General features: G+C 36.8%; 2 protein-coding genes and 1 long non-coding RNA gene across 5 annotated transcripts; 1 reads left to right on the top strand and 2 right to left on the bottom strand.

The window, feature by feature from the left end:
• Positions 1 to 6,662: 6,662 nt before the first annotated feature.
• Positions 6,663 to 7,296, bottom strand: LOC6561736 (NADH dehydrogenase [ubiquinone] 1 subunit C2). The gene is made up of 3 exons (XM_001988939.3): positions 7,108 to 7,296; positions 6,901 to 7,044; positions 6,663 to 6,827 (listed from the first exon to the last, which is right to left on the bottom strand). Exons 1-3 carry the CDS (start codon positions 7,268 to 7,270, stop codon positions 6,778 to 6,780), a joined length of 357 nt encoding a protein of 118 aa, XP_001988975.1. The 5' UTR covers positions 7,271 to 7,296; the 3' UTR covers positions 6,663 to 6,777.
• Positions 7,297 to 8,619: 1,323 nt separating this feature from the next.
• On the bottom strand, positions 8,620 to 26,172 carry LOC6561737 (protein mothers against dpp). Of its 3 annotated transcripts, none has more exons than XM_032736113.2 (4): positions 26,071 to 26,172; positions 11,970 to 12,436; positions 10,476 to 11,166; positions 8,620 to 9,486 (listed from the first exon to the last, which is right to left on the bottom strand). In XM_032736113.2, exons 2-4 carry the CDS (start codon positions 12,237 to 12,239, stop codon positions 9,080 to 9,082), a joined length of 1,368 nt encoding a protein of 455 aa, XP_032592004.1. In that variant the 5' UTR covers positions 12,240 to 12,436; positions 26,071 to 26,172; the 3' UTR covers positions 8,620 to 9,079. The 3 variants fall into 3 exon arrangements, with proteins under 3 accessions (XP_032592004.1, XP_001988976.1, XP_032592003.1); XM_001988940.3 differs by having other exon boundaries at positions 26,077 to 26,172; XM_032736112.1 differs by lacking the exon at positions 26,071 to 26,172 and adding an exon at positions 16,304 to 16,802.
• On the top strand, positions 25,358 to 26,338 carry LOC116805252. Its single transcript, XR_004365087.2, has 2 exons — positions 25,358 to 25,632; positions 25,720 to 26,338. It is a non-coding gene; the product is annotated as an uncharacterized LOC116805252 (long non-coding RNA).
• The last annotated feature ends 105 nt before the right edge of the window (positions 26,339 to 26,443 follow it).

The raw sequence follows: 26,443 nt of genomic DNA, 5'->3' as shown, positions 1-26,443 counted from the left end.
TAATTTCATTAAATATTCATGGCCATGGCAAACAGGCAACAACAATAGGGACCAACAAAGAAAAACATGTAAAAAAAAAAAAGAGAACTCTCTCAAATGCAGCAACGACAAAGTCGATTGGCTGCAGTGGCGCCTCCTTTCGATGCACTCACCAAAAAAATGAGTGTCTAAAAGAAAATCTAGAAATTAGAGAAAATCTTATACAAAATCTATAAAAATATGAAGAAAAAAAACCCATTTATAGCTAGAGAACCGAATCGAAATCGGAACCGTAGCTTTAGCGATTGATATTCAACATTTTTTAAGAATCATTTATAAGAATTATTATTGTAAGTTCATAATTATTTTTCTAAGAAATAAAACGATCTGTTTTTGGTCTCAAAGTAATCTTAATTCTCAAAGCTATTGTGCAAATATTATTCCAAAAATTAAATGCTTTTTTCTTCTCTTACGATTTGACAGCTTGAAAAAAATGATCTTTTCCAATCTTTTGATTAGATATTTTTCTCAGTGTACCACAATGCTGCCTCCATACACAAAATGTCGCTGGCTCTCAGCAATTTTTAGCTTGCTAGAAAAGTTGGCAAATTTTCGACAAGCACACACTCACACGCACACACATGAATGGCCATTGTAATACTTGTGTTAGTTTAGGCGCAGACACACAGCAGCACAAGAAGCAGCAGCAGCTGCCACTGACAAATTATCATTTAATCATTTGGCAGTTTAGTTCATTTTTTTTTTCTGTGCTCTCTTTTTCCATGAGCTCAAAGGTTCAAGGCCTTTGAATTGAGTCTGCTCTTAGCTGATGATTAAATATTGATTGATGGGTCTGCAGACTATGCAAACGTCACTATATCAATAGCAACAAAAAGAAACACATCAGCTAATTGCCTTTTTTATGGAGCTTGATAAATGATGTTTAGCTCTTGGTCGCAATTTGCCCAACATTTTACAAAATTAATTGAATAATTTTGTAGAATGTTGGGCAAATTGTGGTTGTCAAAATAATAAAAAACTTAACAAATAAACATACACTGACAAATATTTGTGTATATTTTGCGAACAAACATAATTTAATAAGTAATAAAAATAATGAAATAAATAAATCAAATAACTAAATAAACCAAATATTTCAATCTAAGTTTAAGTCTTAGTCTTCATTAGTCTTAATTTTTTGGATTAAAGTGTACTTTTAAAATGCTAAAAAACCTGCCTCGAGTCCAGAAAGGATGGTTTTTAGCCTTCTGTGGTTTGCTCAGTTGCAGCTGCTGCATAAATAAAACTGACGCAGATAAAAATGGCCCACGGTGCGACTGTCTGTCTGCTAGTTTTACATTATTTAATTTTTTGTATTTTTTGGTTTATTTGTGCGATGTCCTTTTGGCCAGCCGCCCATAAAAAGACAAGGCAAGTAAACAAAAGTATAAAAAACAAAAATGCCGACCAGACAAGTTGGAAATTATAAATGTAACTGCTCATTTGGCTGGTAAAAAAAAACCTTATAGACAATATTGGAAGTAAAATGTATCAAAGAAAGTATTTGATATTAAAATTTCGTATTTCAAGCAAACTTTGAGAAATCCTTGAAATTAAGTTGAATTAAATTATTAAAAATTATAAATAAAATTACAGTTTACAGAGAGTTTTCAAAATATTCATTTTTATATTAATTACTTCTGATTTCTGCTGGTCTCTATCATTTGCAATTATATCAAAAGATAAATATTGAATTCATTTAAACGCATCAATTAAATATATCAAAATGATTCCCAAAAATGCGGCTGCTGATATTTATAGCATTTTGCGTTTATGTTTGTTGAAAGCACACACAAGTGCAACAAATATGTATACTCACCTCCTTTCTGTTGTGCATGTGCATTTTCAGTGGAGCGTAACATTCATCGATACATATTCATAAGCCCCAAAAAGGCAACAGAGAAAAGGAGAGCGAGAGAGTCAGAGACGGAGAGAGAGAAAGAGAGAGAGGAGCCAGGAGGCGTTGCGAATTCTGCGTTTATTCAGTCAATACAAAAATCGAAATGCTGGCGGCATCATAAATCATAGATGCGTGGAATGGAGAGGAGTCGATGATGGCAAGTAGGTGTGCTCCATATCAACATAGCCAGCAGACAGCAGGGTGCCCACAATTGAAACAGATGCTGCCCCTAAAAGCATGCTACAACTCAAATATAGTTGCATAGTGGATTTTATGTTTTTTTTTTTAGTGGCTTAACGACTCTTTAAAGCTTGGGCAGAATTTTGTGCGTTTGTTTTATGCAAGTTTGCCAATACCAAAGATTAAATGCCCAATGTGCATTAGCATAATTAAAGATGTGTGCTAAGGCTGATGGATATGGAAAGGCAAAAAGGTCTTCTTTTTATCTCTCTCACACTCAATACACACATATATGTAGACATATATCAGTCTTTCTATCTGTCTCTCTTTTTCTGTGTGCATCATTCTGGTTCTATCTCTCTTTATTTGTATATATCTCAGTCTACCTCTCTCCCTCTATCTGTTTACATTATTCTCTCTATCTGCATATCTCTTACAATCTCTCTCTATTTGTCTAAAGATAATCTCTCTCTATCTCTAACTATAACTCTCTATCGCTCTGTGTCTCTCTCTATATTTATATCCCTGTATCTCTCTTTAAATATACACCTATAACTATATTTCTTTCCGACTATCCACATCTTTTTGCGATTTCTCAGTATCCGCTTCTCTCACTCTCTCTATTCGTCTACCTTCCTCAGACTTTTCCCTCTCTCTTCCCATCTCGCTCTATATATATATACATATATATTTCAGTACCTTGCTCAACTGCATTCAATCCAATGAAAAGCCCATTATTTAAATAGTGTTGTTAAACCCAACAAGAAAATCCAGTCGTTTTCCGAAACCGCACGCAATCACGTTTTCCGGCCATAAAACACTAAGCGGATATTTCGTATTTAACAAATCGGGCCAAGCGCACCCTTTTTGGCCAAGTGCAGCCCCAGAAATGGTCGACTACTTTTCATGTATATGTGTGCAGTACTTGAGATCATTTTTCTTTGGCACATGCCACAAAAATGAGCCACATATTTCAGACAATTTCGCTCATGCATTTTTGATAGGAGTGTGTGTGGCTGGCTGGGTGTGTGTGTGGGGGTGTGGCAGAGTGAGTGCTTGGTTTGAGAGCACGAGAAGCTTACCCGTCGCGTGCCTGTTTAATTTCTCTTGTCTATGTATATACATATTTTATATCTTTTCTCGGATAAATTACCTTATTCGCGTCACTTGTCTTTGAGCCAAAGTTGCCTTATTTTTATGTGCCACGCCTCCCTTTTATACATGAATATAATTTTATTGCGTTTGCATTTGGCGTTGTTTCATTTTTTTTATGTTATGCTTATGGCACCCCGCATAAAAATTCTGATTTTCCACTCAGGCAGCTGGCAAATGTTTTTTCAAGCTGCTCCCCAGCAAATAATCGTGGCCAACAGCTTGGCCTATAAAAACAATAACAAGAACAACAAGAACGACTAAACGAAAGTTTTTATATTAATTTTAAATATATATCTCTTATATGCATCCAGCTCAGACTTGATATATATTTATTTATATATATACTTAGGCGTAGGCGTATCTAGAGCGTTTTGTCCTTGAAACGCGACTTGCAAACCGCATTCAAATACAAAATGCAAGCCAATTGATAGACTTATGGATACCCCTGAAGTAACTAAAGGGAAGAGATAACTTATAGAAAAGAAACTAACTAAAGAAATTAATAATATAACTATTTGGACAAGTCTTTAATCTAACTGGCAACTGGAATTCGTGATAAGAAAATTATTTCACTTCGAAATTCCAATTTATTGCACTGACAGATGCATAAGGAAAATTATACCAGATCTATTGCAATATGGATTCCATTTTATACCAGAAACAGAACTAGAACTATCAAACCTATTGATTTTGAATACTGGAACCGGCGTCAAAGTCGAAATCGAACCAGTAAACTGAACTGTTATTATTATTATTTAGAGTTTGATAATGATCGATATAATCAAGGGTTCAATACGAAACCGAATACCCAAAATAATTTAGAATAAATTCATTATTTTTACCAACACTTCACTTATCATTACCGTACTTCGTTTCAGTTTGACAAAAGATTCAAATAGTTTTTTATATTAAAACGGTAATTTCGATATAATAAGCTAAACAATCGCTGTTAACCTAAATTTCCCTTAAGGCTGCTTCAAACCCAATGCTGATAAATACTACAGGGTATACGAAAAAAACAAGAGCTGTACTCAATGACGCTGCACTTTTATTGTGTGCCCTTCCGCGACAAGCCTTATAATCAACATCATCATCAGCATCATCAACGTCATCAACAACAAACAGCGGCGGCCTCCTTTTGTCGTCTCAACTGTGCTTCTCCCACCACACCCCCTACCCCCTACACCCTTACCGCTCCCCTCAACAACATTTCCATTCTTTTGTGTGTGTTACATTTTATTTCACTCTCTTATACAATTGTCGGTTGTGGCTTTTTTGTGTGTGTGTCAACAACAGCAAAAGAAGAAGCAGAAGCAGCTCCTGCTGCTGCTACTGCTGCAAGTGCAAGGATAATAACAAGGAGCAGCAGCAGCAGCAGCAGCTCAGTGACATTTTATAAAATATATTATCCCAAGTGTGGAACTTAGTAAATAAAAAAAAGGCCATGTTTATTTTTCATAGTCCACAATTGATATATTCTCGACATTTTCCGTGGGTTAAACACACACACATTTGTTGGGCATGGTCTAAATAATTTATAGCTGCAAGAGTTCTAGATTTGAGATGTTTTTATGGTTATTGCGATTGTAGAAACGACAAAGATTGATATTCCTTATAAGCATATCAAAACGAATTTTACGAAGGAGATATTAATCATATTAATGAAATTAAAACTGTAAGCAAATGAAAATATTGTTAATTTGATTTAAATTCATTTTTCTTTTTCATTTTTCCCAAAAAAGTTCTAAGAATTCGTTTAAATTTTGTTTCTTTGCAAACATCTGATATTTTTCCACGGAAAATGCTTGGAATAAGACTGGAAACAAGATATATGAAAGTAATCCAAGAAGCACAAGAAGAAGACAAATCCAAGCACATCAAAAACATTAAAGTGTCCGATTCCCCATTGCAATTTCTTTAACCCCGTATTTATTTTTCGGTTTTTCCACTCACACACACACACACAAATACAGAGAAATTCTTTAGGCTCCCCACTCGTTAGTCGAAACATTTGTTGCCAATTTTACACGCCATAAAAATCGCACCTTTCCCTCGGGGGAAAAACCAAACTCAGGAAATCAATGTATACCCATCCCCCTCACACCCTCACATACATGAAAAAACCCACAAATATGCATAATTTATACGGAACACAAGAGAAAATCAACTCAGGCACACACACTCAAGTAAAGTCCTGCGGTAGTTGCGAATGCGTGTGCTAGAATAGGACAACAAATGGAGTGATGTGCGCTAAAGGAGCACAGCGCATAAATAAATAATTTTCTAATGAAATTAAAAGCTTTGCTTACCTTTGACATAATTTGTTTGTTTGTTGCTGTTGTTGTTGTAGCTGCTGCTGCTGCTGCTGATAAGCTCACAAAATTCGCCTGTGAGAAGTTTGCATGAAAGGCAAATGCAAAAAAAAAAAAAGCCGTCGGCCGAGCTTGCGGAGCTTTTGTTGTTGTTTTTTCGGCTCTGCTGCTGCTGCGCTGCTGCGGTTGACGTGCGCTGTCGTCTTTGATGAACTTTTCCAGTCACTGCGCTTGTTGTTGCTGTTGTTATTTTCGCTGCTTGGCGCCAGCGAAAAATACAGTAATAGGCACACACACAACACTAAATACTTTGTTTTTGGTTAATGATCAATATAATTTGTGTAAAATGGAGCGACGTTTATTTTTATATTTTGTTGTTGCTTTAACTTATTAATTTACTCAAGCACGCTGAGTTTGCGCCATTTTTTGTAACGGTAAAATCCTCATGGCACATTCACATACACACACACATGCACTCACATTCACATACACACACACACGCGCACGGAATGTAGGTAAGCAAAAGCCAAAAAAAAAAAGCCGAACAATTAATTTTATTTGCTTATTACTTAGTTAGATTAAATTTGATGTCAGCAATAAATTCTTATTGATTTTTTTTTGGCGCGTTCATTTTTCTTATTTTATCTCGGCTGGTGAAAGATATTTTGAACGATTTTCCGCTGCGCGCACGCACACACATCCGACTCAAAGAACGATTCACCGGAAACTGAAGTTGACTCTGAAAGAGAGGCCTGATTTTGGCAAGAGCAGCAGTACACTTTTTTCGGAAACATCGATATTGTGCTAAATTTGACCAACGAATATACTAAATGCTCGATTAAAATACCATAATGCAATACGATGAGTTAGTTTGAATTAATGTACTGAAATATATGTAAAATATAATTTATGGCAGTTATAGTTAAACAACCAATATTTGTGTCGCAAAATTTACTCGATATCGATTACATTCAAATTTGCGCGCCTTGCAGGCATTTGCAATTAAAGCAAACGGTCACACTGCCAGCGGCAAGCAATGAAATGCCTCAAAAAATGATTTGATGCGAGAGGAAAGCTTCTTTATAATTTTATATTCATAGATATTACAATTAAAGCCGTTGTATTTACTAAAAATGTGCCGCATTGAGACGGGCCATGTTGAGCCGCAGATCAAGTGACAACACTGTCCGCTTAACGCACTGGTACCCAACTTTCCAAGACATCGCCGTACTTCTTGCGATCTGGGAGGACAAGTAGAATTAGAGCACAACCAATTAGAGAGTGAATAGAATTTCCAGGCGCCCGAAAACTCACCAGTAGTGGGAAAATCGTCGGGATGCAGTTCAACATAGTGCCGCAAGACAGCATCGCGCTTTGCCAGATAAGCGTCACGCTTCTGGTCGAGAAAGGCACCAATGCCGCCGCCAAGCAGCGTAAACGCAATGTGTTTCTGAATGCCTGCAATTGCAATTGTGTTAATGAAAACTATTCCAACAAACAATGTTACGTCACAACACTAACCAGAGAAAATGGGCTTACGGAAGCCCCAGTTGACAAACATCGCAATGCCAAAGCCGGCCAAAGAACCAGCCATCGGATTCCATATCGGAGACAAAAATGTGGGCTGGCGAGTGCCTTTATTTGTCAATATTTCCAAGGGATCGTTCACTGCCGATTGTTCCATGTTGACAAATTCTAGCAGCCAAACCAAATGTGACCAAAATATAAACTGAATGCCGAGAGCGAGATAGCCATCAGCTGTTTATCGAGTGCACAACACTAACGATATATATCGATGACAGTGCGCTAATCAGCGTTGCCAGAAGTGGCGATAATAATAAGCCTTGCCAGTTGTTTTTTTTTTATTTCTTTATTTTACGTTAAGTTTTCAAAAATTGTTTTACAATAGTATTTTGTTGTTGTGGTTGTTGTTGTTGTTTAGTACACAATTACATTAAACGACGCTGCACTAAGCAAGCAAAAGGCAATTCAAAATGTGTGTGTGTGTGTGTGTGTGTGTGTGTGTGTGTATTTGTTGCTGCTAAAAACTGTAAACTTTAAGGCAAATATTTGTAACTATTTTTTTTGTTCGTTTTCAAGCCATTTCTAAATGAAAATGAGCTTGATTTGTTTTTGTCAATAATACACATTAATTAGACACACATGGAAAGCGCAATCAAAAATGTGTTTAGGCACAATTATTACACAGTATTTCTTATAAGGCTAGTGTCCTGCATTTAAGCCATTAATTTACAGCTTATGTATTATATATAATATATATATATATATATATATATATATATATAAATCTATATATATCATTATAAGTAGTTTGAAGGCAAAACTGATTTTGTGTTTTTTTTTATTTCAGAAAATGATTCGACATTAGAGCTACTTATACAAAATATTTCGGCACAAATTTCTTGCTTTAAACAATAATAAAAAAATCATGTGTTTTTTTCAAAAAACCAGCGAAAAAATGTAACTGAAAATGTAACCAAAAAGCAAACTAAAAATAGGAAATAAAGAAACTTAACTAAACCAGTATGATTAAAATTAAAATGTAGTTTTTTTTTTCATTTTTTTTTTCGTTTTTGTTACTCAAATTGTACTTAAACATAAACAAGATCATCAATTAGTTAAGCGTAACTTTTGTGTTGTGTTTTTTGTTTGTTGTTGTTGTTGTTTGTTTTTAAGAAATGTATTGCATAAAAGTTGTTTAAAACTTGCCCTACATAAGTATGCTTTATAATATATATATATACATATACATATGTATATACATATGTATATGTATATATTGTGTATATAAATATTTATGTATTTTGTTTGTTTTACTGTTTCTGCGCTGTTCTTTGAAAGCAATTCGCAATGACACATAAAGTAGCACTTGAAATAGACTTGAACAACATTTGCCAATGGGCATATATCATTTATAATTATAATAGTACATAAATTTTTCATTTCTTTTTTTTTTTTTTTTTTTTTATATATAGTTCGAATTTTAGTTTAGTTTTCATAACTATAACTCGCTTTTATTTGTTTGTTTGTTTGTTGTTTTTTTTTTTTTGCATAAGGAATGACATTCGCGTAGAAAATCATATGTTTAAAGTTTAAACTATAAAATAGATAAGTATGTTTAATGGGGGGCGAGAGGCGGGTTGAGTAGCTGTCTAAAATATATATATATATATGTGTATATATATATAACTATGTATACATATTTACTTTTTTTGTTTTTATTATTGTTTTTGTTTTTCATTTATATATAAGGCATATTACACAAAGCACACGATGGTCTCCCTCTTTCTCTTTCTCTCTCTGTCTCTGATTAGAAAAGCTGATCTGATCTGCGAGGAGTTTATGTGTATTTTGTTGGTTTGTTTGTTTGTTTTTTTTTTAGTTTTTATTTTTTATTTTTTTTTTTTAATTTTTTGTTTCATTTTAAATCGATTTGTTGAATTAGTTTTGCTTAATTTTTGTTTGTCTTTGCTTAGGATACGGAGCTGATTGCATTATGCGGCGAGCCCATCTGGGTGAGCACCTTGTCCAGCCACTGGAGCGGCCCATGCAAATGTATCTCGATCCAGCAGGGCGTCGAGGTCACATCCTGTCTATGGTATTCGGCGCCCCAGCCCTTGACAAAGGACATGCGAATCGTGCACATTTTGGTCAGCTCATAGACGGCCTCGAAGCCATTGTTCACCGATTGCGATAAGAGTTGAGCAAATTCCTGATTGTTGAAGATCTTTAGCGAACAGCCGGGCGGTATTTTACACACAGTGCTCGGATGGAAGCCGTGATGATAATTGCAATTGCGCGACTGCACAAATATGGCGGAATCGGACAAACATTCGGCATACACCTCCCCAGTAACATAGTACAAATGAACGCCTTTACCTACAAAAAACACCCAAGACAGAATATTAATAATTATAGATGGTACAGAATATATATATATATATCTTACATATAATAACTATAGAAAAAGTGCAAAGCAACTACAAGTATAACAAATCATCTTCTTTATACTGACTTATGAGCTTATCAAATTTCCAAAATAAACTAAAAATCGAGTGCTTTATAATCTGTATAAGTATTGTTCTTAAACCAATTTACTTAATAGAATAATAGCAACTGAAAGAGCAGATATGCTGAGAGCAAAACAAATATGCGAGAGCAATAGCCGAAGCTGTAGAGTTCGGCTGCTACGCTCCTCCTCTGCTCTAGTTTTTTCTGCTGCAGAGCGCATAATGCTCTTGCTATTGCTCTTGCAAATTACAGAGAGAGAGAGAGAGAGAGAGCAGAGCGAAAGAGCATTTATTTCAGTTGTCTCGTAGCATTGGCAATAGCAGATCAATATTTCTATTGCTGTTGCTGCTACAAAGTTTTATTATATCTCAAATTGCTGACAATCTAGCCAGGCAGTTGGCAACCGCTCGTGCATCTTGCTCAGCTAGAGGACTACACCCACAGTGGCCAGAGAAGTGAGAACTCTGAGAGCAGCAGCAATCAAGGTAGAGCAAGACATTAAGATATGCAGCTATTTAGCAGAGAGAGGCATTCTAGATCCAAGTGAATGCAGTGGTATAATGCTAAAGCAAACAGCAATTTTAATAAGTTATCAAAATGGATTTTCTCTAGTTATTATTATTATTATTAAGGAAGGCTTAATGTGCTGCAATCTATTAGATCTATGTTGTGCACTCCTCTGAACCTGTTGAATCTTTGTAGAGTTAAAGTTAAAGTTGATTACTAGGGAACCTTCTCCTTCTGCTCCTGGCTAAGACGAACTCATTCGGCTATTATTGAGTATTAGCTAAGTCTCTAGTTAAACTGACTGTTTCCCATTAAATAGCCAACCGACTGTTCCCTGGATTTGTACTCACCTATATGACGGCGTGTATTTTCAATGGTACTGTTGCGATTCACATTGCTCAGCTGGCCGAGACAGCAGCGATCGGAGTTGTTCGATGGATTCGTGAAGCCATCAACAATGACCGAATTGTTGTTGCAGTGAAAGACTTCGCCGACGCGACAATTGAGCTCATAATAGGCAATGGATGCCCAAAATGCTGGCTCCGAGTAGCTAACCTGGGCAACATCGCCCATTTGGGCGTCGAGCATTTGTGTGCCATCGTTTGGATTGTTCGAATTGCCATCCTCCGAGGGGCTGTAGGCGGGTGGCGGTGTGCCCGCCAAACTGTCATACGGTGAATTTGGATTGGAGTTAACCGAACTGGGGCTGCTCACCGATGTGTTGCTATTGCTGAGACTGTGCGAATTGAAGCCACTGTTCGAGTAGCTAACATTGTGCGGCATACTCGGCTCGGCCATCTGATTGAACTGCAGCATCGAATGGCCCGGTGCAAATTCTGAGTGGCGTGGCACCAACACTGGCGGCAGCACCGGACTCTCCACCCGCTTGTAGTGATACGGATTGATGCACACCTCCTTCTGTTTGGCGCTAAACGGATATTGGCATAATTCGAGCGGTTTCAGTTCATGATGCGACTGCAAATCGGGCCAGCGCCAAACCCGACAATAAATCACATGCGGCAGACCCTTCCGATGAGATACCTACAACAGACAGATAGATTGGAGGAAGTTAGTAAATGTGTATCAAGGGAATCAACTACAACTACCCATTTGCAAGAAGATTGCAGTTGTATTCCACTAAAACTACAAACATTATTTATTAATTGAATACATTTATAAAATCAAAAAACTTACACAAATCTGAGCAATCTTCTCTTATCTTAAATTGGGCAAGCTTTAGTAAATAATGCTAAAATACTAACTTTAAACAAATCGGTTTTAGATACAGCTACAAAATGGTTATGGCCATAAACTTGGCCAAAACTAGGGCTTTTTAGATCGTGGTTTTACTTCTAGATTATAGCTGCATTTAAAGTTAGCAACGCGTTCATTTTACAGATATAAAAGAGACGGATGAAACCTTGCCACAACCAAAATGTATTCAAAAATTGACAGATTTTCAAAAACCAGGAGCAAAAAACGCTTTCAAATCTTTTCAGGACCATAACTTTGTCAAAACTGATCGGATTTTTAAAAACCAGGGCTTTTTGATCACTGTTTGACATCTAGAAAATTTGTACATTTAAAGTTGAGTTTGCGATTCCGACTCGATTTTCATGCTAAAATTTAGATCAAAAGTGATCAGTCATTTTCAAAAACTAGGAAATTCGGTTTGGGAATGATTTTAATTCAAGATTAAAACTGCATTTCAGGAGGCAGGCAAAACTTCTTATTGTCATAACTCTGGTAAAACTGAGCAGACTTGGAAATACCCGAGCTTTTTGAGCGTGCCTTGAACTCAATTTGAATACTAAATTTAAAGCTCGCTTTTTGTTGAGTTTTACCTGTAATCTTCCGTCTAGGGAGCGTGGAATTGTCACACACTTGGATGGCTGTCCGGGGCAGGAGAGAGCACGTTCGAGTTCCTCGATGGCGCCCTTGCGCTTCTTTAGCTTCTTGACCAAACTGTCGACGGCCTTCTCGGCCCATTTCTCCTCCTCGTCGCCCTGTTTCCAGCCGAGTAGCTTTTTAACGGCCGGCGATTGGAATGAGAATAATGTGCCCAATGTTGTGATGGCGCTGCTTGTATTTGATTCCACATCATCGGTGTCCATTCTGTTATTGTTGTGGCTGTTGTTGTTATTGTTACTGCTACTGCTGCTGCAGTGTATGTTGCTGTTGTTGTTGTTGTTGCTGCTGCTGTTGTTGTGATTGTTGTTGCCGCTGTGTGTACTGTTGTTGTTATTGTTGTTGTTGTGGCTGCTGGGTGGAGTTACCCGATAACCGGTATAGCTATCGACGGGCGGATAGTCTATGGAATAAACCAATGCAAAAGCATTTAGAAATAAATCATAAATATATACACAATTATATATATATATAATATATATATATATATATATATATATATATATAAATGCAAACATCAATATCAATACAAGCTGCGATTAGATTGGATTTAAGCAACGCCCACAAGCAATAATAATTATATAAACAAATAGAAACTTGGCCATTTGCCCAGCTTCAAATGAAGTCGTCGTCGTCGTCGTCGACGTCTGTTTGTTTTAGGGGGCGAGACGGGATGTGGAGGAGGGTCTTTAGATGGGATATTTAAATTATTGTTGCTGCTGCTGCTGCTGCACACAAATCATGCTTGACTCCTCCCCCTTTTGGCTATGCGGCTCAAGGTCGCCGCCCATTGCATGCAAATCATACAACAAAAATAAAAAACAAACAAAATTCAATTGAGAAGAACAAATACTTAAAAAAAAAAGCGGAGAGATACCATCGATCGGGCATGCATTAAATTAAATGCTTTCTGATTAATAAGAATTCAGTTTTCTATCATTGAGCAGAGCAATAACAACTCAGAAGAAGACATACAGCAGCGGTCAATGTCATACTTAAATGTATCTCAAAATACGCATATAAAACTATCTACAAGATAAATTCTCTAAAAGTTGAACTGATACTAATCTTCTGACCTCAGCTGAAAGTGTGTCTAGGTTTATCTTGCAGTCAATCAAATATAAATAGATACTTAGATGGTTAATTGGTATATATATTCAACAGAATTCTGATTTTGAAACCGACTATTTTGAAATTTCACTTCCTCAATAATATAGTATATATAGTGGATATTAAATATATTAAGTGTCAATAAATATTTGTGAAAGTTGGCGTTAAAATAAAGAAAGAATTTATTAGCTAGGCCTACTAGAAACTTAATCAATTAAAGTAGCTTTATGCATATACATTTGAAAAGAAAAGCATGATTAATTTGAGTAGAAGAATACCCCAAATAAATCTATGTAAATATATGTGCCCACATATTTAGGCATATCTTAAACATCGCCTTAAATTATTAATCATTCAGCTCAGCAATATTAGTTAATAATTTATTATTGAGCGCTGTCCATTGTTGTGAAGCTCACTGAGTCACTTTGCTGTTCATTCACAAATGAATTTTAATTTTATGCCTGAGAAATGCCAGTTTTGTGGCCATCTTCGGGGAATGACGCTAATCGCTCAACTTTGCTGATGACTCATTGCAATGCTCCACAAACCAAATAAATTATTTGTTTATTAACAAGCTAATGCAAAAGTCCCCGTCGTTTCTATTGAATACTTACAATTGTTTGCAAAATGTAAGACAAGTGCTATTTCTTGGTAACATAAAAAATACATAAAGATAAGATACATTTTTAATTCTGTGAATTTGTCAACGTTAGTCAAACAGTAAAATTATTCATATTTCTCATAGAAAATAGTTTCTTGTTCATGGAAGTGAGAGCTTAAAAGGTAAGCACAGCTTTAGGATAAATCAAATACAAATTTTAGTATATTTATTCTAGCAGTAAGAAGCCTAGTCTTCTTTAACCCCACATAGTATATATATTCTTGATCAGCAGATTCCATATCCAAGTCTTGTAATTTGGGATCGTATAACTCTCTGATAACGAAAATCACGAAATGTGCGTGTCAATAAATACGTTGCTCTTATTATTATTATTATTAAATTCTTTTTTAACTGTCTCCACACCGTTGGTTTTGCAGCGATTAGATCTACATAGACCTCATAATTAGTACAATAAAGAGATAATATCAAAATGTGCAACCTGTCAACCACCACCTAAGTGCAATCAAGACTCTGTGTCTCTGCCCCTTCTCCTTGCCCAGTTTGCGCTTCATAGACCATTAATGTTAACGGTAAAGACAACAATTCAATATGAATTATGACACTTCAATGTGAACGACATTTCTCACAGAGAAAGAGGGAAAATTCACACTCTTTCTCTGCATATCTTAAGCACTTGTCTGTGTCGAGTGTGAAAAATCAAATTGAATGAAAATATGTTGTAGCAATTAATTTCGTGGAGGGGCAATTGGGAGCCAAATTCAAATCCAATTTCAAAAGCAATTAAACGCTGACAATAAATCAACAAGTGCAACACTTGGAGACACCTCCAAACACGCCTGCCAAACACACACACACACACATCAGACACTTGTAAATTTGTTTTTGGCCAAATTAGCCGCAGCGTGAATTAATTTTCAGCAATTTTTGACAGCCTACGCGGGGCGTTGCCTGATTTTTGTTTTGTTTTTGTTTTTGTGGTCTTTCTGTTGACAATTTGTTTGCCTGCAGCCGCCCCAAAAAATATTCTACCGACCTCAGGCACAACACTTGGCCGGGTATATGCCACATGCCCCCCTAATAACCCTCCCAAGCAAGCACTGTTAAATATTTGAACAGCTGGCAAACAAGCGTTAAACTTTAATTGCAACTCGATTGATTTTTGGGTTGAGCATTCAAAAGTTGTTGTTATAATAATGCCCCCGAGGCTCCCCAAATTCAACAGCTTGTTGTTTTGCAGGTGGGGGCTTTGACTTATTGACATTGATGATATTGCCTTATGGCATTTTCATAAGAACTGCCCACAAACCCAGCTGCTTATCTTATTAAAGGGTTTAGATTTGGTTGGGTAAATAAACAAATACAAAATAACAAGACATTATTTGCTTATTTGCGAGGTAAATAAACTATAAATTTAGGGTAAAAAAAAATATTTTAAAATTAGTGCGTCATTAAATATTGAAGAAAGCTTACTCTTTGTGAATGGATTAAAGTTGAAGTTCGTTGGAAATTAAGCAAACTAAAAAATCGCCAAGCGTTTGCAGTAAAAGTAAGTGCCTCTTTGTTCGCTGGAAGTGCTACTCAAAATAATTCATTTCCTTTAAAGTCTGTTACAAATTTTACAGCACTTTTTATTCGATTAAAGTCTGGCAATTTCACAAACGATTGCGATTGCGATTGCGACTACAATTAAATAGCAATAAACGTAAACTTCAATTACAAATTAAGTCCGTCTGATCGATTAAATGCGTGACAGCAACCAGAGAGGCAGAGAGAAAGAAAGAGGGGCAATTCCAATCCGGCCGAACTGTCGCAGATTCTTCCAGGAAACAACAACAACAACAACAATAGACCATCTCATAACTCAAGCGATCCCCTTCCAAAAGAAGAGCAAAAGGAGAATGAAGGCGCAAAAGCAGAAGCCAAAAGGAATCACTCACGTATTGCAGGCACGCATTCGCGCATGCGTATCATATAATTCCAATCAATAATCAATCATAAATGCGGCAATGACAATAAAGCGTAAATCAAAGAGCATCAGGTAAAGCAACACTAGCCACCAAGAGAGCGAAAGAGAGAGAGAGTGATAGTAGAAGGGGTGCGTGTGAGAGGGACAGAGTAAAGTCAAACTTATTGCTGCGCTTCCGTTGCCGTTGATAAAATGTCAAAAAGGGAGACGAGGACTTCGCTGTGCGTGTGTAATGTAAATTTGTGTGTGTGTGTGTATGCGTGTGGGGACATGTGTTTAAAAATAAACAAAAAAGCAATGAAGATAAACTACAAGCCTAAAACGCCAGCAAACAGTTTGATTTAGTTGAGAAAATCAAGAAATCAAACAACAACAATAACATGTAAGAATGCTCTAGTTGAGAGAGAGAATGCTCGGCGAGCAGATACCCTGCTAATAATGATACTGTAAATATCCCAAATATTCAATTTATAAGAATATGATAAAAAAAAAAATTGAAACTATGTTAGTCTTACAACACCCGTTTTACCATATTTTTAAAGAGCATACGAAAATCAATATAAAACACATACACATGTTTGTAGAATGAAGAGAAAGAGTGCTGGGAAGAATGGTTCACGGCTCTTCTTCGCGATGGATGTCGGCGACGGTGATTTCTGTTGCTGCAAATTGTTGTTGTCGTCTCTTTGCCTTGTGTTGACGTTTATATGGCAAAGATTGCAGATATTATGTTATTTATTTATACTACAAGGCACACACACACACGCAGCGCTGCAGCGGCACAAATCAAAAATCAGAATCCAAATAATGTTATTCGAGACCCTCCACAAAGGCAGCCGCAATTTCAATTTCAATTACAACAACAACAAATTGAAATTTATTCGCGAACTGCAGCAAACGAGTTCAATTTTGCGCATTAGGTTTATTATTTAATTTTAATATTATTGTTTACAAATGTATATAAATAAATTATTTGCGTAAATATTTGCATAAATCCCATTCAAAATTTGAAACGAAGCAGGAACAACAAGCGCGACACTAACAAAAAACACAACTGCACGAAGCGAACGATCAGCGACGAATGAGTGAAGCGAACGAACGAGCAGCAAGCGAACCAGTTGGTTGCGACGAGAGAGTAGAGTGAGTATCAGGGCTGGGAGAGAGAAAGAGAACAAGCGCCACCAGCAAGGAGCAACAAAAAAAGAACTCTAGCAGGCCAAAAATAAGAGCAGCTCACGCTATCGATATATTTTTGTACATATGCGTTACGATTCTTTTGATGTACTTTATTATTCAATGCACAAATTTGAATTACTTTCCAATAGGTCAACGATATTTTGTTGGCTTATGTAGCCCTGGTTTCGACTAACTGCTAATTGATGCTTTGTGGTTTGCCAGCCTGCCGCCTTGTGTAAAAAAAAACCACAAACAATAACACAAGCAACCAAGCACAAACCGCGTTGCACACAAAAAAAATGTACTTTAAACAAATCAAATGTTCTCTCTATCTGCACGTGAACGCAAACGTGTGGGCTGCAATCAAACTGTAAATGCAGCACGTGTATGTGGAATGATGCAGAGGGAAGAAAAGCAAAAAAAAAAAGTGAAAAAAATAAACGTTCAAATCTATCAAACAAAATTCTTGCATGCCTCGCGTTGCCAACTAACTGACTAACTCTACGGTCAAATTGCATTTTTGGTGTTGCCAGATGTGTGTGTTTGTTTGTTTGCCTGCGTGTGTGTGTGTGTGTGGAGTGGGCGCCACTTTTAATATTGCCCAGTTTTTATTGCGTGTTTAACACTACTAAACGCGAATTTATTGCCACCATGGGCAACATAACGCAGTTGTCGTAAAAAAACAAAAATAGTTGCTGAAGCGCAACCCCTAAACAAATAAAAACAACAATAGCAGCAGCAGCAACAAACATAAACTACCATAAAAATGTATGCATGCATGCAAATTTTATATACATATGCAATATGCTCTCTCCCACTCTCTCTCTATCTCTAGTACTCTCTCTCTCCCACTCTCTCATGCCCACTGCGCACGTGCCAAAAGTGAACAGAAAAAGGAGGGAAAATCCTTTTGCAGTCACACACAAAAAAATATTAAGTCAATTCTAATTACAAATAATTGACGCGTTAATTGCTAAAACGCACGCATACCGGTCGCCCTTCTAATGTAATTGAGCTGTCAACGGTATACAAAGGATAAGCACAACAAAAGAAACCACAGCACTTAGCAACCCTAAAGCAACTGACAGCGTTGCCAACTGGCAACATTGTGGTAGGTTCGTGTTAACACACCATACTAATGTAATTGTTGCCAGTTCCTTTTTTCACCCGTTAAATCTAACAATTTTATTCTTTTCTGTTTACAAAAAGAGTTGATATGTTGGCTTTAAGAAGAAAATACTATCATTTTAGTCAAGTAAATACTATGCTGAGAAAAACGCTGTTCTTAAGTATTTGTTTACACAGGCTAGAATTCAACCAGTTTTGGTTCTTATGATTGCAGGCACAGTTCGAATTTGAATTCTTAATCTAAATCTAAATCATTTTTAAGAAAAGAACTATATTGTATCAAGTACAAACTACTCCAGATTTTTATTGCAATACAAAAATGTTGCAGATTGTATTACTCCATTTCAATCGCTTCTCTTACTCACTGCTTCTTAACCCATTTACTTTTTAATCATTTTAGATCACAAATTAATGAATTTAAATTTGTAGGTTTTTCTGTCAAGAGCTTTGACATATTAAGCTAGCAAATGTTCTTTCAAAACTTCTTTCAAGAACCGCAAAAACCTTAACCTTCGAGTGAATACGAATAATTTCAAGAACATAAACAACAAAAGTCTGCTGCCTTTAAATCGCCCTAAAAATCACATTTGCTTGATGAAAATATTTAAATTACGTTTTGCTTATGTTTGCAAAATGAAATACGCAAAAAACACATGTGCCAAAAGTGAGCTTGCAGCAATTGTTGTTGTTGTTGCAGCAGCAGCAGCGGCAGCGATTGTTGTTGTTCTTGTCGTTGTTTGGTGCTACTGGAAAAAAAGGCGTCGCCAGGCGTAAGCGTTCAGTTCAGCGCCATGCAACAATTGTTGCATGTTCGGCTGCCAATCAATGCCAATGACTGACGCAGTAACCAGCGACCACCATCGCACATCGCACACACACACACACTGCAGTGTTGCATGCCACTAGCAGCAACAGCAGCAGCAGCATCAGCATCCAGTCGCCTAAATAGCCCATAAATATGTGGAGTATGCGAGAGGCACTGACTGCTGCTGCAACTGAATGCAACTGCAACTTGCTTGGGGGTTAAACGTGGCCGCGCTTTGTGGCGCCTAATGCGTGCGCCAAAACAAAACGCAAAGAATTCTTAGAAAAGCGTCGCCAGAGAATGTGTGAGGGAGATGATGGAGAGGGGAGCCGAAGTAGGAGTAGAACATGCGAGTCCATAGCGGATTAAATGGTACAAACATGGCTAATTACATGTATTTAACACACACACACACACACACACAAACAACAACAACAACCAGACGTTGTCGGTGCGTTTGCCGTTGCTGTTGCAGTTGCAGCAGCAGTTGGCAACGCGACGCAAACAACTGCCAATGACAAGTACAACAATTATGGTCAAAAGCGGCAGCAAAAGCGTTGTCACTAAACACAACAGCAACAACAACAATCGCAACAACAACAGTCGCAACAACAACAAACAGCTCTCAAGAATTGCTCATCATGATGATGTTCATTATGCGTATTTTGCGCTACACACTGAACCAAGAAACCAGGGTTGCGTAACTACTTCGATAACACAAAAACTATTTTTGAGGTGATCCTCGAATCTGACTGGAGAACATAAAACAATGTTTATAGTTTGAACGCTCGCATAAACGATCAACTAAAACTGAACACAATCGCTGCGTGAATTTCCAATTGAAAATATTACAAATTTAAATTGGAACCTATGTTTCCTATCCGATCTGAATGAAATTAGGGGCTATATCTCTGCAATTGTGTCTTTTATTACTATCGAAAATCGGTTGTATCGATATTTGCAAACCGGAAACAGTTATCGATTAAAATAAATACACTCTCATAATCTCTGATCTCTCTCTAGATCGACTCGGTGGTTGGTGCTGATTATGAATATATATAATTTATGGGGTCCGTCTTCCATCTGCCTCGCCACAATCCCCTTTTTTTTTTACTGATTTTTAATGGGTTCAGAGTATATAATTTCGGCCAGTATATCCTTTTAATTGAAATCCTCCATGTTAGCTAATTTCGCATGCATGTTTCAGACGTTAACCAACCCTGGACATTTCAGCGCGATTAAAATAGGAGCGGCTATTTTACAGCGTCTTCCTATGCCGCTTTGCAACCTCCCCGTCGCCCCCTTTCTGCCCCACACACACACACACCAACCACTGAGCATTGTCAATGCATTTATTTATTAGATTTTAAATGCAATAATTATTAGTTTTATATGGACAGTGAAGCGCCAGGCAGCGTCAAGTGTGCGTGGCGCGATCTGAATACAAATAACAAATGGCAACAGAAACAGCAACAACAACAATAACACAAACAAGACACATAATACACGATGCGAGAGACACCAAAATGTGCGCGTTGTAACAACAACAGCAGCAACAACAACGTCCACTTGTGTGGCGCTGCCCCCGAGTTGCATTTAATATGCAAACGTCGACTCTGCCTTGCAACAGTAGCTGCCAAACTGTAAACTCAACTCACATGCGTGTGTGTTTGTGTGTGTGCTGGTGTGTGTGTGGGTGTTGGTTTCAATTACCCCGGAGTCGACTGCAGACTTTCCACTGCGCAGCACAGCGAATCGACTCTTGACACTTTAGCGACAGAGATTTATACGCGGTAATTTCCCACTTTATTACAGTTTAAAGTTGCGTTTTCATAAGTTTTTCTCCGTCGCAGTTTTCCCTCCCTTACCACAACTCGCCTCCTCTCCTTTTTAATGCTGCCATTTGCTTCAATTTGGCTCATTGACTAACGACCATCGTTCGCTGCATAAAAACAATGCTAAAATTGAGGAATGGAAGTTTTTCCACATGGTAAAAATGAACTCTTCTCTTGCTCCAGTTGTGGGTGGGTGTTGTGTGTTTTAAGCATTGATTTACAGCTGGAAGAGCCCGAGAGACATACGGACAAGCTGGAGTTATCTGTGGTCTACTTCTGGATTGTTTAGTGTTTAACTGAATATAATGGTTCTTTAAAAAATGTTGTTTATGATTCTGCATTTCAAGCGTTAAAGTTGCGGACTAATAAAAGTAGCTCGATAAAAGTTATGATTTTCTCAACTTTTTGTCCGTATTCGGTTCAGCAATGGTACTAAATGAATTAATAATATAGTTGCCCGTAACTTGTTCCTTAAAAAATTGTGAAAATTGATTCTTAATCGATAAAATAAACTTGTATTTTTCAATGTGTAATAGATAAATAGAATCAGAGCATTAATATCTGTATACCATTATTTTTCTGTGTTCAAATACAGTTTCAAATAGTTTATATAATTTTGTGTACTTGCTAATATTTTCAATATTTATTTATTATTCTGAAGATCGTTTAATTAAATGATGATAATAACAATAAAGTTTACATTTCTTACAGTTTGCTGAACTTTTGTGCTTTTGATGATTGATCATTTAATTAAAATAATAATAATAATAGTGTTAAACTACTTAGCTTTTGTTCACAACTGTACTGCTAATTACACCAACACCAAGTCAAGAAAAAAACTATTGCAATTTATTATTTGCTATTTAATGGGCACAAATCAGTAGTCCATATATTCCATGTAATATCAAATCGAGTTAGCTTTTGTTACATATTATTTCAACGCTGAGTCAACTGGAAATCGACATTTTGCAAGCCATTTTTCTTAACTCGCGCGACTAATAAATCATGTGCCATGACCAATAAATCATTTTAAGAACTGTAAGAACTTTTAACTATTGAAAAATAAGTGAGCTGTTGCGTTTTTAGTCTCTCTCCCTCGACGCCTTCGATTTGACCCAATCTTGCCTCGAGTAGTTTCCAAATCATCAACTCCCACGCAACCAAAACAAAAACCTACGTTCCTTTTTGTTTTTGCGTCTCGAAACGGTTATTCTAATTTATGTTGCATATTGTTTATATATGTACACTACAGTGATGCCCATAAAAATACAACTGGATTCTGTGTATTTAAGGTGACCATCAAATGCATCCAATATATTGTCCACAAATCACATGGAGGGATCTCTTTTAAGTCGGAATTAAGCCGGAAATTCAGAGCCGGAAATTAAACATTTTTGAATTAGTTAACCGATATTATTCGTTCACATAGCTTCATAACTTAACCGAGTAAGGAAACAAAATTTGAGAACCATTTCATTATCAACACATTTACACTTGACGTATCGGAACCGGAACGGGAACCAAACTACTATTCGGTTTTACAGCCTAGTTTTAAAATTGAAATTTAGTGTCTAAAACCAAATTAAGTAAAAACGGAGAACTTTTGGTTGGTTGTAGCTTAGTATTTGTGGATCGACGATGGTCTTGAACTGACCGAGATATATATTTACAGTAACTTTTTGTTTCTTTTGGATTTGTCAGTATTTTTAATTAATTGGACTGCCACATTTCCCCAAAATTCTATACAAAATCCAGGTAATCGAAAATAATCTTTTTCCTTTTGTGCTGCGCTTAAGAAGAGTTAACCCTAGAACAAAGATAGCTTGTAATTTGATGGTATTTTCGCAACCGTAGCTGTAGATATGTAAAGTTCGACAGAGCTGCACACAGTTGGGCTGATTGGGCAATTCACAATTTGCCAGGCGAACGAAAATTAAGTGCGCAAAGTCGATATTTCAATTTCGGGGGGCAGCAACAAAAACAAAAACAGAAAACTAAATAATTTGCATATGAAGTGGTGCATGCCGCAGCATGTTGCATGATTATTATTAACTAGCTAACCAGCTGAGAAGGCGGCCGAACACACGGCCTACGCATCAGGTTGTTGCAAGCTAGCTTGTTGCCGCAAAAAGCTAGCAATTTTAACGACTTTTAGCTGCAAGTTTTTTGTAAATGAGTCTGTGGCTAAATAATTATGTTATTAATTGGATTTATGCGCAAATTCTGTGTGTGTGTGTGTTTGTGTGTATGTGCAACACATGCCACAGAATAAAAAATAAAGCGAAATACAATCAACAAGCCGCATACAAATTTGCATGTTGATCTCTAAGCCCTGAGTCGCAATTGTTGCTATTGTTGTTGTTAATCCCGTTGCTTCATGACTTTATGGCTTTGGGGGCGGGGTTCTTATCGCTGCACAACTATTTTTGGATCTATCGAAAGCGTGATTTACGCTTTTTTTTTGTTTTACTTTATTTTCAGCTAGATAAATGTATTTTTTTCTCTTTTTTTGCCAGTGGGCGTCCCTCTTGTTCATTTTTGATATCCCCATATAAATATTTAATTTTTTTCTTTTTTTTTCTGTTGCTACTCTTGATTTTCTTGTCGCGATAATCCCAGCAATGGTAATAAAAAAACTTAAAGCCCAACAGCAAACATTAAACGAAAATTGAGGCAAAAAAAATTTAAACAAATTGTCAACACGCATTTGAACTTATTTTTAGATACCCGTGTCAATCGGATTTAGTTTTATTTTTTATTATTATTATTATGAGTGTTATTATTGTGTTATAGACTGGCAACAACTTAATTAAGTGCCTGGATACCCAAGATGCTTATCTTATGTCGCACGGTGACAACTGAGACCCCAAGTCAAATTCAAGCATAAAAAATAAATAAAAACTCTTGCAGAGGGTTTTAGAAAATGGATCACAAGGTGTGTTCAACTTTGAATAGTATGTTTAATTTGCAAAATATATAATTAAATTGCTAAATTAAAAAAAAAAAAAATAGGGATATTTATGTAGATTAAGATTTTCCATTTCAGTGCAGTTATCAACCAATTATATAAAATTAGTTGAGTTATATTTGGCGAGCGATCACTGTACATAAAATAGGTGCTGCTGTTTTAGGGCATATTAATGCTTACCTGATTTACTTTCAGGCACGTTTAGCAATAATCTCACCGCATGTGAGAAGCTCTTATCAGCTGAATGAATCGTCTAGTCTGGCATCACGTACTGTGGCAGAGGCAGCTTTAAAACGTTTGCATTGCGATGATGCAGCAAGTTTCAATTGCAGGAGCTTTTATACCCCCGCTCTCTCTCTCACTCTCTCACCCTCTCTCTCTAGTATGCAATGCTATGCTCACTTGGCCAACAGCAACAATAACAATAACAACAACAATAATAACAATAGGAGAGATGTAAGTAGTTGCCATATAGCACAAAAGTTGAGAACATACACAACGAACCGCAAAATACGTAGAAAAACCACTGCAAAAATCAACACACCCACAACAAGGAAAAAAAAAGTTGCGTCTTGGGTTGCGCTTCAGTTACCTTCGACAAAGGAAAGCAGCGACGCTGACGCTGACGCTAACGTTGACCGCGACTGAGCGGTGTCTAACGGCGCAAAGAAGTCAATTCTTTATATTTTATACATGAGCAGACAGTGGCGTAGCGAGTGGAAATCCCAAAGAAAGAACAAAGGCTATTCAAGTTAATACAAATGGGATAAAACCTGTAAACAATTAAGTTACAATATAAGTGGGTGCATTGTGAAAAATGGGAGTACAATATATGCATATGCTCTATAAAAGTGATGTTGAAATTTTCAAAATCTATTTTGCTGCAACATCGGAAAGTTACATCTAAAAAAATGAGATTCGGATTTGTTTTATTTTGGGATTCAGCATGATTTATTAGAAGCAACATTTGGCCTTACAAACCAATGATTTAAATGCACCAAAAATGCAATATATCTACAAATGTGAAAAGGCATCAGGCCCAAGACACAATTTATGGCTCTGTTTTTGGAGGTCGCACCCAATGACCCCTGCCTAGATACGCCACTGTAAACACACATGTAATCCTAGGCGAGTGTGCCGCCCCCCACAAAACTGCTGCTGCTGCTTTTGTCGCTGTTTGAAAGGTTTGCGCGCGCGCTTTGCTGATAACAACAACATCAACAACGGCGCACAGTGGGCAACTCACACCGAAAAACTTCTCAAAAATAATTTTCAACTGAATAAATGCAATTCAATAAGATAATTTTTGATAGATTCAAAAAATTCAAAGTTTGACTAATCCATTCAAAATTAATCTTATAGTCTTTAAGTTCGCAAATACTAAAAAACTATGTATCAAAATATATGCTCTGCTTCTAATTCGTGTGGAATCCATAAAATCCTAACTTGTAAATTCTTCCCTCAGAGGAAATTATCATTTCTTATATGATTTTTAAGAAAGGAAAAATCAGAAGGCTCCACTGTTGCAGAGATAAGCGCGTACACACACATACACACACGCACACGCAGTATAAATGCAGCTGTGTAGGTGCATAGAAAAAGAGTACAAAGTGAAGGTGTGTGATGAAATTGATAACAGAGCATTTTTAGTTGCTCTATTTCGAGTGATAACAGTTTGTTTGAGCAGAGCGTATCCAGTTCTCTGTCTGACTCATTGATTTAATAACGGTTCGAAGGTTCGCCTTTATATTTATTAATCGAGTTTTTTTTTTTTTTTTGTGCTGACTTTGTGACTAACTCAAATCGGAAGCAGAGCCTAAATTACCACCCATCCCTGCACAGTGGTAATCCGCACCTGTGCTGGGCAGCATTCAAGTGGATTGTGTGGTTCAAAGCGAACGAGAACGAAAGCAGCAGCGGCAGCAGCAGATGAGAAGATTTCTGAAATATTTGTGTGCACGCCGCAGCAGCAGATAAGCGACATTTCAAGTATTTTCAAAACATAATAAAAATTTGATTTTATTGTGTGTATTTTTATAATTGTTTTCAACGTTTCTATTCTTTTCTTTTTTTTAGTTCAATTAATGGCGCGCGCAGCACAAAACACATATGTATATATATACACACACATACACGAGCACACACATATTGCAGCATAAAACTGGCGAGAGGCTGAGAATAAAACTGTAATCGTAATCCCTGCAGAGCAAGAGTAACAGCAGCAGCAGCAGCATATACAACACCAATAACAACAACAACAACAACGGCGACGCCAGCCAAGTCTCTTTCGGCAGCAGCGCGCAGCGAATAAGAAGTAGTGTAGTATGAGAAGAAAAAAATTTTTTCTTCAACCAAACGTAATTGCACTGACTACGGTGCTTAGATTTGCAATGGAAATGCACATAAAACTGTTTGAATGCTACTCACGCGTACAATTGAACACTTGTGGTCCGTTTTTGTGGCCAGTTTGTTTACTTTAATGCGCCATAAGTATGTGAAATTTGTTATTTATTTGAAATTGTTTATCATAGGAACTGCACACACGACGACGACAACGACAACGACGACGACGACAAACGACCGACGACAGACACGAAGGGTGTACAACACGAACTAGCTACAACAGTAGCGTTTTGCAACACTAACGCGCTGCCACTGCTCTTTGCCAGAAAATGAATAAATGCTTTTCAAACAATTGGCATTAATTTTTAAATAAACATTAAATGTATTAATCACTGTGCTTATACAACTACGATAATGTTCATTGCATAAATTGTTATCGGGATTCAGTTTTTAAGCG

This window comes from Drosophila grimshawi, unplaced genomic scaffold (genome assembly GCF_018153295.1).
Source record: "Drosophila grimshawi isolate 15287-2541.00 unplaced genomic scaffold, ASM1815329v1 contig_1377, whole genome shotgun sequence".
NCBI classification, from domain to species: Eukaryota; Metazoa; Arthropoda; class Insecta; order Diptera; family Drosophilidae; genus Drosophila; species Drosophila grimshawi.
This window is presented reverse-complemented; position numbering and strand designations above follow the sequence as displayed.